General features: G+C 47.1%; 2 protein-coding genes across 2 annotated transcripts; one reads left to right on the top strand and one right to left on the bottom strand.

The window, feature by feature from the left end:
* The first annotated feature begins 552 nt into the window (after nt 1-552).
* psen2 (presenilin 2) lies at nt 553-10,024 on the top strand. Its single transcript, XM_089006455.1, has 11 exons — nt 553-689; nt 6,658-6,776; nt 6,897-7,054; nt 7,132-7,273; nt 7,356-7,423; nt 7,508-7,728; nt 7,808-7,906; nt 9,118-9,171; nt 9,251-9,307; nt 9,378-9,493; nt 9,810-10,024. Exons 2-11 carry the CDS (start codon nt 6,666-6,668, stop codon nt 9,963-9,965), a joined length of 1,182 nt encoding a protein of 393 aa, XP_088862581.1. The 5' UTR covers nt 553-689; nt 6,658-6,665; the 3' UTR covers nt 9,966-10,024.
* A 22-nt stretch (nt 10,025-10,046) lies between these two features.
* dpy30 (dpy-30 histone methyltransferase complex regulatory subunit) lies at nt 10,047-12,461 on the bottom strand. The gene is made up of 5 exons (XM_089006456.1): nt 12,399-12,461; nt 12,011-12,048; nt 11,483-11,530; nt 11,290-11,417; nt 10,047-10,159 (listed from the first exon to the last, which is right to left on the bottom strand). The coding sequence occupies exons 1-5, from the start codon at nt 12,406-12,408 to the stop codon at nt 10,087-10,089; spliced, it is 297 nt and encodes a 98-aa protein (XP_088862582.1). The 5' UTR covers nt 12,409-12,461; the 3' UTR covers nt 10,047-10,086.
* Nucleotides 12,462-13,586: the final 1,125 nt, after the last annotated feature.

The following is a 13,586-nucleotide window of genomic DNA, read 5'->3' as shown; positions in this document are numbered from 1 at the left end:
GCAAACAATCTGGTGCTTAGAGTCGGATCTCTGAAGTGAACGAAGAGAGACGTTCCTAACCAGGCGCCGGACTAGAGGAGGGAGGGGAGAATTATAGACACACGCAGCAGTGAGGAGAAGGGGGAGGGGGGTTTGGGTAGACAAGTGGACAAATGTCATCACATTCTGCTGTTAGTATTATTCAATTATTATATTTTTACTAGTTGGCATGGATATTGGATATTGGATATGCCTTTATTAGTCTCACAGTGGAGAAATTGCATGATAGCATTATAAATATGAAAAGCAAATTAGTGACAACTGATCATCAGACCAGAGTAACCACAGGGAAAGTCAAAGTTAGCATCCACTATCCACTAAACCAAGCCATCTTCTTCTACCAAGCCATATAAATAAAAAATATATGGTATAGTGTAAAATATATAGTGTAGTGTATTTTTTACATTAGTAATTCGTTTTTGACATAATTTTACATGATTTTTGGTAGTTAATTTAAGCATTAAAAAAACAAACAAACTGAGGAACCATTTGGGAGCCAAAAGTTCCGGATCTATTTATTGAGTTGAGCCAAAAGAACCAGCTCTCTGAAAAGAGGCACTGCCTCGCAGTCAGGTGACGCCCTCCTGACTTGACTTCCGCCTCGTGACTTCCGCCTTGGCGAGGCTCGGCACTTGCACTCCACAAATCAGGTAAAACTTTGACGTCGAAAATGCCCAAAAGCGCCGCGGCCAGGTGGGGGGGTCAGTGACGACACACACTGAGGTTATTTGCATGTCGCTGGCTTCGGACGCGACCGATCACCGATGTCGTCAGTTTATTATTAGCATGATTATCCCTCGCGGCTAAAAACAACAACAAATCACTCAATCAATACAGTATTTCCATTCTTTCATGTCACAAATTTGAATGCATACTGTCTGTAAATATAGACGCTGCCCAACCTACGAACGAGATATGTTCCGAAAGGTTGTTCATTATTTATACGCAAGTTGCTTCAGTGCTAGATTTTATTTGGAATGTATGTTTAGGGCTTATATAATAATCATACATTTCATTTATAAGCGCCTTTCAAGGTCACTTGAGTATGTTTAAAGTTTAAGGCTTGTATAAGTAACCTGTATTGGTTTGTACGGAAAAAGAAACATTTAATAAAATATATGCTCTATGAAGATATGTACACGTACAACTGCAGAGAAATTTCATAACTTTGAGACTGTCACGTTTTGCGAGGTGGTGATGGCGGGTTCGGATCCCAAAAAGCAGGCAGGAGGGAGCAGGAGGTTGTTTGACAAATTGTATTAAAATAAAGTCAGCAGGAACAAAATGTAAAACATCAAAATGATCTGAATGGAAAAAATACAAAGCAGCAAAAGAAAACCAAGTGTAAAAGTCCGCCAAGGTTAAACAAACACGTACACAATGCATGCTGCAACCAAGCAGCAAACAAACAATGAATCGGCACCGGATGGTCGTGCCGGGTGTTCTTTTAAATGTCAATGATTAAACGACCAACACCTGCGAGGCTGCAGGCAGGGCTGACGTCGCTACCCGCTGGTCGCCAATCTGATCAGGACGACCAGCACCTGTGAGGTGTAGGCGGGGGCGACAGCGCCCCCCGTTGGTCGTCAACCAGATCATGACAGTACCCCCCCTTCAAGGGGCTGCTTCCAGAAGTCCCAACAGTCTCCCAAAAGGTCCACTCGCCAGGGAACGGTCGGTGGAGAGGGCAACCGCTGCCTCTCCAGCATACGACGGGCGGCGGCCTGATGGGAACGGGACTCGGCCTGGGGTGGACGAAGACGCGGCACGGATCGTCGTGGGCGTGAGTGCGATCCCTCTCGCACGTTCACGCGACGGCGCATGGCTCTGCGTGGACGTCGACTGCCAGGCGCAGAATGGCACCCCGTACGGCCGTATGGGACCAGGTCTCGGCCGGACGCCGACAAGGCGTGAACTGCCCGGCTCCGGGGGAACGAGACGGGTCCAGAGCCGCTCCGGGATCCAGCGGTGAGTGGGGTCTCGGACTGACATTGACGCGGACGTTGCACGGCTCGTCGTGGATGAGACTCAATTCGTCATGCACGACGACAGCGTGGCTGGACGTGGGCGTGCAATGCCAGTCACCCAGTGTCACCCTGGACGGCCACCTGGAAGGAGGTCTCGGCCGGACGTTTACGTGGACGTTGCGGCTCGTCGAGTGACGCAATTCAAACGCGACGAGGCTTGCGCTAACGTGGACGTAGCATTGCCCGGCACAGGGTGGAAATGAGACGGGTCCGATGTACCTGCAGGATCCGATAGTTGGCCGATTCATTCTGTCGTTTGCTGCTTGGTTGCAGCATGCATTGTGTACGTGTTTGTTTAACCTTGGCGGACTTTTACACTTGGTTTTCTTTTGCTGCTTTGTATTTTTTCCATTCAGATCATTTTGATGTTTTACATTTTGTTCCTGCTGACTTTATTTTAATACAATTTGTCAAACAACCTCCTGCTCCCTCCTGCCTGCTTTTTGGGATCCGAACCCGCCATCACCACCTCGCAAAACGTGACAGAATGAATCGGCCAACGATCGGATCCCGCAGGTACATCGGACCCGTCTCATTTCCACCCTGTGCCTGGCAATGCTACGTCCACGTTAGCGCAAGCCTCGTCGAGTTTGAATTGCGTCACTCGACGAGCCGCAACGTCCACGTAAACGTCCGGCCGAGACCTCCTTCCAGGTGGCTGTCCAGGGTGACACTGGGTGACTGGCATTGCACGCCCACGTCCAGCCACGCTGTCGTCGTGCATGACGAATTGAGTCTCATCCACGACGAGCCGTGCAACGTCCGCGTCAACGTCAGTCCGAGACCCAACTCACCGCTGGATCCCGGAGCGGCTCTGGACTGGTCTCGTTCCCCCGGAGCCGGGCAGTTCACGCCCACGTCGGCGTCCGGCCAAGACCTGGTCCCATACGGCCGTACGGGGTGCCATTCTGCGCCTGGCAGTTCGACGTCCACGCAGAGCCATGCGCCGTTGCGTGAACGTGCGAGAGGGATCGCACTCACGCCCACGACGATCCGTGCTGCGTCTTCGTCCACCCCAGGCCGAGTCCCGTTCCCATCAGGCCGCCGCCCGTCGTATGCTGGAGAGGCAGCGGTTGCCCTCTCCACCGACCGTTCCCTGGCGAGTGGACCTTTTGGGAGACTGTTGGGACTTCTGGAAGCAGCCCCTTGAAGGGGGGGTACTGTCATGATCTGGTTGGCGACCAACGGGGGGCGCTGTCGGCCCCGCCTGCACCTGCACAGGTGCTGGTCGTCCCGATCAGATTGGCGACCAGCGGGTAGCGACGTCAGCCCTGCCGGCAGCCTCGCAGGTGCTGGTCGTTATAATCAATGACACTTAAAAAGACACCTGGCACGATCATCCGGTGCCGATTCATTGTTTGTTTGCTGCTTGGTTGCAGCATGCATCGTGTACGTGTTTGTTTAACCTTGGCGAGCTTTTACTTTTGGTCTTCTTTTGCTACTTTGTATTTTTTCCATTCAGATCATTTTGATGTTTTACATTTTGTTCCTGCTGACTTTATTTTAATACAATTTGTCAAACAACCTCCTGCTCCCTCCTGCCTGCTTTTTGGGATCCGAACCCGCCATCACCACCTCGCAAAACCGTGACAGAGACTGTGAGACTAATAAAGGTAAATTCAACCTAATACTACTACTACCTAGCTACTGAAGGATTATTTCAAATTATCAAAGTCAAAAAAAGTCAGTCAGCTTTATTGCCAAATATGCTAACATAATAATAATAATAATAATACAGTGGGGCCTCGGTTTACGAACACCTTGCCTTATGAACTTTTCGGTTTAGGAACGTTTCATTTATGAAAATGAAACCTTGGCATACGCACTATTTTTGCTATACACACCCCTCACCACGGCTGGCGGTGTAATCTTCGGCGGAAGAACACAAAAGTACACGACCGAACAGCGTCCCAGCCGGCCTACCTTTCCACACCCCCTTTCTATGAGTGCACACGTCGATAGTCTTCAACAATACTTTAGCCGTTATGGGACCGAAAAAGATCCCACCACAGGCTTGTGTTCAGCCGAATAAGACACAAAACAAAATAACAGTCAAGGAGAAGAAGGAGATCATTGAGAACCACGAACGAGGTGTGCGTTTGTGGCGTCACGTGCGCACCGCGGCTGTCATGTGAATCTCAGCCTGACACATCTCTCACACTGTGTGTCACTTCCCTGAGAGTAACTCTCTACGACCATTCTACAAATAAAGAGCCCGGTACCGTCCACCATTGCTACCATCCTTCGCAAAAAGCTTGAGACAAAGGCATTATTCAGTCGATGCTTTCATGTGACTAATGACACCGAAATTGTCACATGTGAGTTGACAGCTGGGGCGGGGCCGCCGCTCCCGACCTTCGCCAGCCGAAGAAGACACGAAACAAAATTACATTCAATTAGAAGAAGGAGATCATTGAGAAACACTAACGAGGTGTGCGTGTTGATCCCCTAATTACCGATACTGGTACATTTCAACGAGTTGCTGTCACCTCACCATGATTATGACGCCTCGCTGTGTCTTGGGCTGGCAAGTCCAAGAGTTTGCTTTGCCAGAGGTGATTGTTAGCCACGATCGCGTAAGTTTGTTGCTTTCCGGGATCGCGAGTATGCCATTTTATTTTACCTAGCTTGACAGGCTTGTTGTAATAAAATCTCTGCCAGCACCTACGGGACTCGAAGTGGATGCAGATGACATCGAGGAGCTTGTTGCTGACCATAATGAGGTCCTCAACACAGAGGATTTGATTTGCCTTCAAGAGGACAAACAGAAGCAGGCCATTCAGGAGTTGATGTGCAGGCTTTTATTGAACAGTTCCATCCAGAAAAGACTGAGAATCATCAACATGATGAATGACAATGTTTCGTAAGATCTTACAAGTCAGAAAGCAACAGGTGTCAATTAAGAGCCATCAATGACCATCACAAATGTAAATAAAGTTACTTTATTATACAGTGCAGTGTATTTCTTTCATTACAATACAATAACACATTTATTATACACGGAATAAGGTATGTTGTTTGTAGTTTTAAGGCTTATTTAGTTGAAAATTATATTTTAATGGAGACCTGGGAACGGATTGTTCTCATTTTAATGGTTTCCTATGGGAAAAAAAGTTTTTGGGATAAACACTTTTCACCTTACACACTCTGTCTGGGAACCAATGAAGTTCGTAAGCCAAGGTCTCACTGTAATAATAATAATAATAATAATAATTTGTTTAGTTTAGCATCTGCCATGGTATTTTGCTTTTCTCAATGATATGTCATGATGTGTGTCTTCCGCCATATTTACTTAGCTTGTATAATCTGATATGCAGAGTGAACCAAATTCATTCTTGGAGCCATCTGTTAACCTTGATGCAGTGCATACTGGAGACTCTTTGGAGACAGACTGATAAAAGCTAGGAATTGTTTTGGTAGAATGCCGCCTCGGTGTCACGCCCGCCCTTCTGATGAAATAAATATGTTGTGTGTCCATGATGTGAACACACTCATGATCATGCAGCCATTGTCTGTAAATCATGTGTATCCGGAATATTCTGCAAATAAACAACCCTTCGAAGGTACTGTTCATCGACTCCAGTTTTTATTTGGATTACCAAAATACTCCTCATCTAATATTAACGAACACTATCTAGCTGGCTATCTATTTTCTATCTGTTTGCAACATCTCTGGCTAGCTATCGATTACTTATAGCTACCTAGCTGGCTAGCTAGCTGTCTATCTATTAGCTATCTAATGGCTATGTATTAGCTACCTAGCTTTCTATCTTTTTGCGTTATTTCTGGGTTGAGTGAATGCTGGTGCGTGTGGCTGCCGCTACTCACCCACAGAAAAACATTAGCTATGTAGCTGAAAAGTGACCTTGAGAGTTTTGAAAAGCGCTTACAAATGAATCGGAATCATACGCACGCCCACCATTGATCAGATGACGGATGTGTATCCTCAAAACGCAGCAATAGCTGGCTATCTATTAGCTATCTAGCTAGCTGGCTGGCAAACTGTTGGATGTTTGTTGGCTGGCTGGTGATCTATTGGCTATCTGTTAGCTATCTAGCTGGCTGGCCATCTATTGCCATCTAATCTGGCTGATTAGCTGGCTATCTATTGGCTAGCTGGCTGGCTATCAATTGGCTATCTGTTAGCTATCTTGCTGGCTGGCTATCTATTAGCTATCTATCCGGCTGGCTAGCTATCTATTAGCTAGCTGGCTGTCTATTGGCTAACTGTTAGCTATCTAGATGACTGGATATCTATTGGCTATCTATCCGTCAGGCTAGCTATATATTAGCTAGCTGGCTGGTTACCTGGCTCTCTATTAGCTATCTAATAGCTCGCTAGCCATCTTTTCATTTATTTGAGTTATTCCGGGTTGAGTGAACGCTGGCGCGTGTGGCTGCCGCTGCTCACCCACAGAAAAACTGAACCAGGGACTGTAAAGTGACCATGAGAGTTTTGAAAGGCGCTTAGAAATGAAATGGATTATTGTTATGATGATTATTATTATTAAATGGTGTTGAAGGAGTGCCCCAATTACGACCTCTGTGATTTGGGTACACATTCGCCACGATGCCCCCTACGTGTTTCCAGGCGCCGCTATGAACCCTTCGGACAGCGAGGACGACGCCTACACAGAGCGCACGGCGCTGGTCCAGTCGGAGAATCCAGTCGTGCCGTCCTACCGCCCGGACGAGCGGTCGCCCAAAACGGTAAAGAGGCATTTCCCCCTCCGCCAATCAAAAATCGGCCAATCCTCAGCGCGGATTGGCCCCCCCCTTGCCGGCAGTCGGGCAACTTTTCATTGGGGTGACCCCCCACGGACCACGTAGGCCAGGAGGGAGCCGACGGCGGGCGATGAGGAGCTGAACCTCAAGTACGGCGCCAAGCACGTCATCATGCTCTTTGTTCCCGTCACGCTGTGCATGCTGCTGGTCGTGGCCACCATCAAGTCGCTGCACTTTTACGGCCACAAGACGGACCAGCAGCTGTGAGTCGCCGCCGCCGCCGCCGCCGCCACCGCCGCCGCTTTCTTTCTTTCTTTTCTGACCCCGCCGCGGCTTTCAGGATTTACACGCCGTTCACGGAGAACACGTCGTCGGTGGGGCGACGGCTGCTCAACTCGGTCCTGAACGCCGCCGTGATGATCAGCATCATCGTGGTCATGACCGTCTTGCTGGTCTTCCTGTACAAGTACCGCTGCTACAAGGTGGGCCGCCGCCGCTACCGCAACGTTGCCGCTACCGTCGCCGCCACCGCCGCCGTTGCTCTCACGCGCCCTTTGCCACCAGCTGATCCACGGCTGGCTCATCCTGTCGTCGCTCTTGCTGCTCTTCTGGTTCAGCTTCATGTACCTCAGGTGAGCGCCTCGCCGCAAAGAACCAAAGCGAACGCCGACGGTCACGCCCTGACTGGCTCATTTGCTCCCCCGGGACGTCGGTAGCGAGGCGCTGAAGACGTACAACGTGGCCATGGACTACCCGACGGCAGGCGTGCTGATCTGGAACTTTGGGGCGGTGGGCATGGCCTGCGTCCACTGGAAGGGTCCACTGGCGCTGCAGCAGGCCTACCTGATCCTGGTCAGCGCCCTAATGGCGCTGGTCTTTGTCAAGTATCTGCCCGAGTGGTCGGCGTGGGTCATCCTGGCTGCCGTCTCCGTCTACGGTGAGCGCCGCCGCTTTTGCGCCCGCCCCGGTCGCTTGTCATCTTGCCCCTCCCCCCCCCCCTCCACGCCGCCCCGCAGACCTGGTGGCCGTCCTGAGTCCTAAAGGGCCGCTGAGGATGCTGGTGGAAACTGCGCAGGAGCGCAACGAGCCCATCTTCCCCGCCCTCATCTACTCGTGTGAGTTGTGGCAAACATCCGCCATGATCAAATTGTCTGGGGGAACCGTGGGGGGGCTACGAACAGCTGTTTTTTTTCTTTTTTACGGTATCAACTCTGAAGTGGATTTTGCTCTTGCTCAGCCCCTCATATCACAACACAAAAGAGACACTAAATAGCTACCTAGCTAATTTGTAACAGATAATAAGGATGATCTTAACACAACTAGCTATCTATTAGCCAGCTAGCTTTCTATCTATTTGAGTTACTTCCAGGTTGAGTGAATGCTGGCGCATGTGGCCGCCGCTGCTCACCCACAGAAAAACAACTTTGTTATTATTATATACAGGTAACATCCGACTTACGACCGAGTTCCGTTCCGACCAAACGGTCGTAAGTCAAAATGGTCGTAAGTGGAAATCCATTCAAAGTGTTGACGAGAGACTCGGAGGAGCTAAATGACTGGCAAACTCCTCCCTCCGGTGCCATCAAACGGTCGAGTGCTGCGCAAGCGTGAGATGCTGGCTGGCTAAAATTGTCGTACACGTTGCCGGCCTGCTAGCGCATTGTTAGCGCCAGGCGTAGAATTAAAATGTTAAAAATGGAGGTCGTGGTCGGAAGTACGGGTGGTTGTAAGTCGAGCTGGTGGTAAGTTGGATGTTACCTGTATATTATTAGTACTATTATTACCATTTGCTAGCTATTTGCTATCTATTAGTTCTAGTTGGCTAGCTATCTATCTGGCTGGCTATCGATTCACTATCTAGCTGGCTATCTAAATAGGTATCTGTTGGCTAACGATTGCTTAGCTAGCAAGCTTTCTATCTATTTGAGTTACTTCCGCGTTGAGTGAACACTGCCGCGTGTGGCTGCCGCTGCTCACCTGCAGAAAAACTTATCCTGTGACTGTAAAGTGACCTTGAGAGATTCGAAAGGCGCTTAGAAATGAAATGTATTATTATTATTAGTAGTAGTATCATTTGCTAGCTATTTGCTATCTATTAGCTATCTGGCTAGCTATCTATTCACTATCTAGCTGGCTATCTAACTAGGTATCTGTTGGCTAACGATTGCTTAGTTAGCAAGCTTTCTATTTGAGTTGAGTGAACGCTGTCGTATGTGGCTGCCGCTGCTCACCCGCAGAAAATCTTATCCTGTGACTGTAAAGTGACCTTGAGAGATTCGAAAGGCGCTTAGAAATGAAATTTATTATTATGACATGGCTTCCGCAGCCGCCATGGCATGGACGACGGGCCCCGCCGACAGCGAGCCGGGACGTGCCACAGGTGGGCGACGCCCCCCGCCCCGCCCACTTTCATGAGCGGCGCCGGCAAGTTTTGCGCTTGACTTTGCTGTGTGCGACAGATGAGGAGGCGGAGTCAAGTGCCCGATTGGCGGAGGAAGAAGACGAGCAGGAGGAGCGTGAGTGATGCGACGCCGCCCGCGATGGCGGCGTCGCATCACCCGCCTGATGCGTGTTTTGCGGCGGCAGGCGGCGTGAAGCTGGGCCTGGGCGACTTCATCTTCTATAGCGTCCTGGTGGGCAAAGCGGCGGCCGGCGCCGATGACTGGAACGTCACCCTGGCCTGCATGGTGGCCATCTTAATTGTAAGGCCTCTGTCTCTCTCTCTCTCTCTCTCTCTCTCTCTCTCTCTCTCTCTCTCTCTCTCTCTCTCTCTCTCTCACCTCTCATAACGTCTCTCTCTCTCCTCCCACTCCAGCAGATCCTCTATTTTGTTTTTCTACTTCTTTCTTACCTTTCCTCTTCCTTTCATAACTAAGTGCTGTGTTACTTCGGGGTTGAGTGAACGCTGGCGCATGTGGCTGCCGCTGCTCACCCACAGAATAACTGATCCCGTGACTGTAAAGTGTCCTTGAGAGTTTTGAAAGGCGCTTCCAAATGAAATGCCTTGCGCTTCTTCAGGGCCTGTGCGTGACGTTGCTGCTGTTGGCCATCTTCAAGAAGGCGCTGCCGGCATTGCCCATCTCCATCGCCTTTGGCCTCATTTTCTACTTTGCCACCGACTCGCTGGCGCGACCTTTCATGGACGACCTGGCTGAGCACCACTTTTACATCTAAGCAGCCCAAAGTGCGGCGCAGGAGGTGGAAGGGGGGGGGGGGGCAAGGCAGGTGAGCTCCCCAATAAAAAGAAGATGGCGCTTGGACTGGAGTCACTTTTTATTGGCAAAGAGGAAAAGCTTCAATTGCGCTCATCAAACTGCGCTTTGTTCTTAAGCAGGAAGGCAGCCAGATACTCGATGGGGTTTAGCGGCCTGCGGGGATCAGAAACAAAAGGGCGAGGTGGAGTGTGGCTTTTTGGATTGATTTTAGGCGAGGGGGCGGAGCCTTTCAAATTCTTCGTTATCCATTTTGCGCTATCCAATAAGTTATCTGGCGGGCTACCTAGCGAGCCCTTTATTTGCTAGCTATCAGCTATGTAGCTGGCTCGCTATCAAGCTAGCTATCTATTAGATATCCTTATCCCGTGACTGTAAAGTGACCTTGAAAGGCGCTTATAAATTACATGTTTAATAATAATAATAATAATAATAATTATTATTATTATTATTATTATTATTATTATTAGCTGACTAGTTAGCTTTCTATGAGTGGGTTGAGTGAACTGCCGGCCTGCGTGGCCGCCGCTGCTCACCCACAGAAAAACTTATCCTGCGACTGTAAAGTGACCTTGAGAGTTATGAAAGGCGCTTATAAATTACATGATTATATTATTATTATTATTATTATTATTATTATTATTATTATTATTATTAGCTGGCTTTTTAGCTTTCTATGAGTGGGTTGAGTGAAAGCTGGCGTGTGTGGCTGCCGCTGCTCACCCACAGAAAAACTTGTCCTGTGACTAAAGTGACCTTGAGAGTTATGAAAGGAGCTTATAAATTACATGTATTATTATTATTATTATTAGCTGGCTAGTTAGCTTTCTATGAGTGAGTTGAGTGGACGCTGGCCTGTGTGGCTGCCGCTGCTCACCCACAGAAACATTTCTCCTGTGACTAAAGTGACCTTGAGAGTTTTGAAAGGCGCTTATAAATTACATGTATTATTATTAATATTATTATTAGTATTAGCTGGCTAGTTAGCTTTCTATGAGTGGGTTGAGTGAAAGTTGGCCTGTGTGGCTGCCGCTGCTCACCCAAAGAAAAACTTATCCTGCGACTGTAAAGTGACCTTGAGAGTTATGAAAGGCGCTTATAAATTACATGATTATATTATTATTATTATTAGCTGGCTTTTTAGCTTTCTATGAGTGGGTTGAGTGAAAGCTGGCGTGTGTGGCTGCCGCTGCTCACCCACAGAAAAACTTATCCTGCGACTGCAAAGTGACCTTGAGAGTTTTGAAAGGTGCTTATAAATGACATGTATTATCATAATTATTCACCTCTCCTTGGCCAGCACGGCGAGGCCTTGCAGCAGGATGGGCACCACGGTCTGGTCCAGGTAGGCGCGGGTGGGCAACGCCTGCAGGTCGACCTTCTGCTTGCACGTCTTCTCCTGCTCCAGCGTCCTCTGGCGAGGGCCAAAAGAGCAGGTGGGGAAGCACGCGGGGTCGCCGGGGCACTAGACGACCTTACCTGGACGCTGTCCGTCAGGCCGAAGTCGGTGTGGGGGTTTTCCGACGGCTGCGACAAAGCAGAATGACAATCAGCAGCAAAAATAGCTTGCAGTAGCTATTAGCTAGCTGGCTCGCTTTCTATCTATTCGAGTTACTTCCGGGTTGAGTGAACACTAGCGCGTGTGGCTGCCGCAGCTCACCCACAGAAAAACGTTATCCTGTGACTGTAAAGTGACCTTGGGAGTTTTGAAAGGCGCTTAGAAATATTATTATTATTATTAGTAGTAGTAATAGTAGTAGTATTATCATTTGCTAGCTATTTGCTATCTATTAGCTATCTGGCTGGCAGGCTAGCTAGCTATCTATTCACTATCTAGGTGGCCGGCTATCTAGATGGGTATCTGTTGGCTAGGCTTGTGCCTGTGGCTGCCGCTGCTCACCCACAGAAAAACTGATCCTGTGACTGTAAAGTGACCTTAAGACTTTTGAAATGAGCTTAGAAATGAAATGGGTTATTATTACTATTATTATTATTAGCCGCACTCACCATCGGATGCTCCATCGAGTGTTCGGCGTCTGTTTGTTCTGCAAAGACAATCGCGGTTACTTGGACAGCCTCAAAATGGAGACCCGAACCGATTTCCCAGTTTTTGACAGCTGCCGACGCTACAAAATGCAAAGGTTGCGTTTTTTTGCAGTTTTTGTTTTATTTTTGAAGCGTTCGGAAGACGGCGAAGGAAAAAAACCTCAAGAGTCAAACTGGCGGTTGTTCGTCAGGATTGTTGGCGCGAGCAGTTAGCTTAGCATCAACCTTTAACTGTTTTTGTCGCTCTGATTGAGACGCGAAAAAGGTAAGAAACAGCGGCAACTTGGACGATTTCATTTCATTGTTGTTCTTTGTGTTTCAATGAGGAAAAGAACAAGATCGCACTCACCGTCCGCCATGTTTGTTATGGGCAGTCTGGGCGATTCTCCGCCGCCGATTCGCTGTGAGCCAAATGACGTTTTTCCGGAGCGCAGAACTGGCTCGTTTCTGTCTGCGACTTTCAAAATAAATGCACATCCCGCGACGTCGCTGTTCCCAAATGTTAATAATAATAATAATAATAATAATAATAATAATAATAATAATGAGTTAAAAATTGTTAGTTACTATACTATTATTATTGTTCGTGGTCAGAAGCTATTTTTTATCAGAGATGGCTGTAGGTGTTCCGAAATATATTTTTGTCATCGCTTAAAAATAATATAAATAAAGAGCCAATAATCAAATAAAAAAACAACTAAATAAATAAAATAAATATAAATACCGTGTCCATAAAAAAAATTATTGGACAATAAATGAATAATAATCACATCAAAAATATAACAACAACTAAGTAACCAAATACATAAACAAATAAATACATAAAAAAGAACAACAAATAATCAAATAAACACAGAAATAACCAAGTACATAAACAAATAAATACATAAATAAATAGAAAAATAAATGAAAAATAACCACATAAATAGCCACATAAATTACCAATAATCAAATAAACAAAATCAGAATCATCTTTATTGCCAAGTATGTAGAACACACAAGGAATTTATTTCCGGTAGAACACGCTGCACTAGTAAAATACAATATAGTATAAAATAGTATATCAAATATACAAACAGCTAAATAATGAAAATAAATAGAAATACATGACCAAATAAATACATAGATAAATAAATACATTAGAAAAATAAACGGATAAACACATAAAAATAATCACATAAATAAATTACCAATAATCAAATAAACAAACAAATAAATAAACAGCTAAATAACCAAATGATTACGGCGCCTTCGCGAAGTGTCTTCGTGTTTTAATCATAATCCATTTGATTTCGAACCGCCTTTCAAAACTCTCAAGGTCACTTTACAATCACAGGATCAGTTTTTCTGTGGGTGAGCAGTGGCAGCCACACGCGCCAGCGTTCACTCAACCCAGAAGTAACTAAAATAGATAGAAAGCTAGATAGCTAGCTAGCTAGCCAGCTAACATATAGCTAATAGATAGCTATACAGTTAGCTAACTAGCTACATAGCCATATAGCCACCCAGCTAACAGATAGCTAATAGATAGCCAGCT

This window comes from Hippocampus bargibanti, linkage group LG10 (genome assembly GCF_051943395.1).
Source record: "Hippocampus bargibanti isolate YZ-2025 linkage group LG10, ASM5194339v1, whole genome shotgun sequence".
NCBI classification, from domain to species: Eukaryota; Metazoa; Chordata; class Actinopteri; order Syngnathiformes; family Syngnathidae; genus Hippocampus; species Hippocampus bargibanti.
Note: the sequence above shows the minus strand (reverse complement) of the source record. Positions and strands in the feature narration are given on the sequence as shown.

Coding starts and splice junctions, on each gene's coding strand:
- psen2 (XM_089006455.1), top strand. CDS start 6,666: ATGAACCCTTCGGACAGCGAGGACGACGCCTACACAGAGCGCACGGCG. Junction 7,274..7,355: donor ACAAGTACCGCTGCTACAAG/GTGGGCCGCCGC, acceptor CTTTGCCACCAG/CTGATCCACGGCTGGCTCAT. Junction 9,172..9,250: donor CGAGCCGGGACGTGCCACAG/GTGGGCGACGCC, acceptor TGTGTGCGACAG/ATGAGGAGGCGGAGTCAAGT.
- dpy30 (XM_089006456.1), bottom strand. Junction 11,531..12,010: donor ACTCGATGGAGCATCCGATG/GTGAGTGCGGCT, acceptor GCTTTGTCGCAG/CCGTCGGAAAACCCCCACAC. Junction 11,418..11,482: donor GCCTGACGGACAGCGTCCAG/GTAAGGTCGTCT, acceptor GGCCCTCGCCAG/AGGACGCTGGAGCAGGAGAA.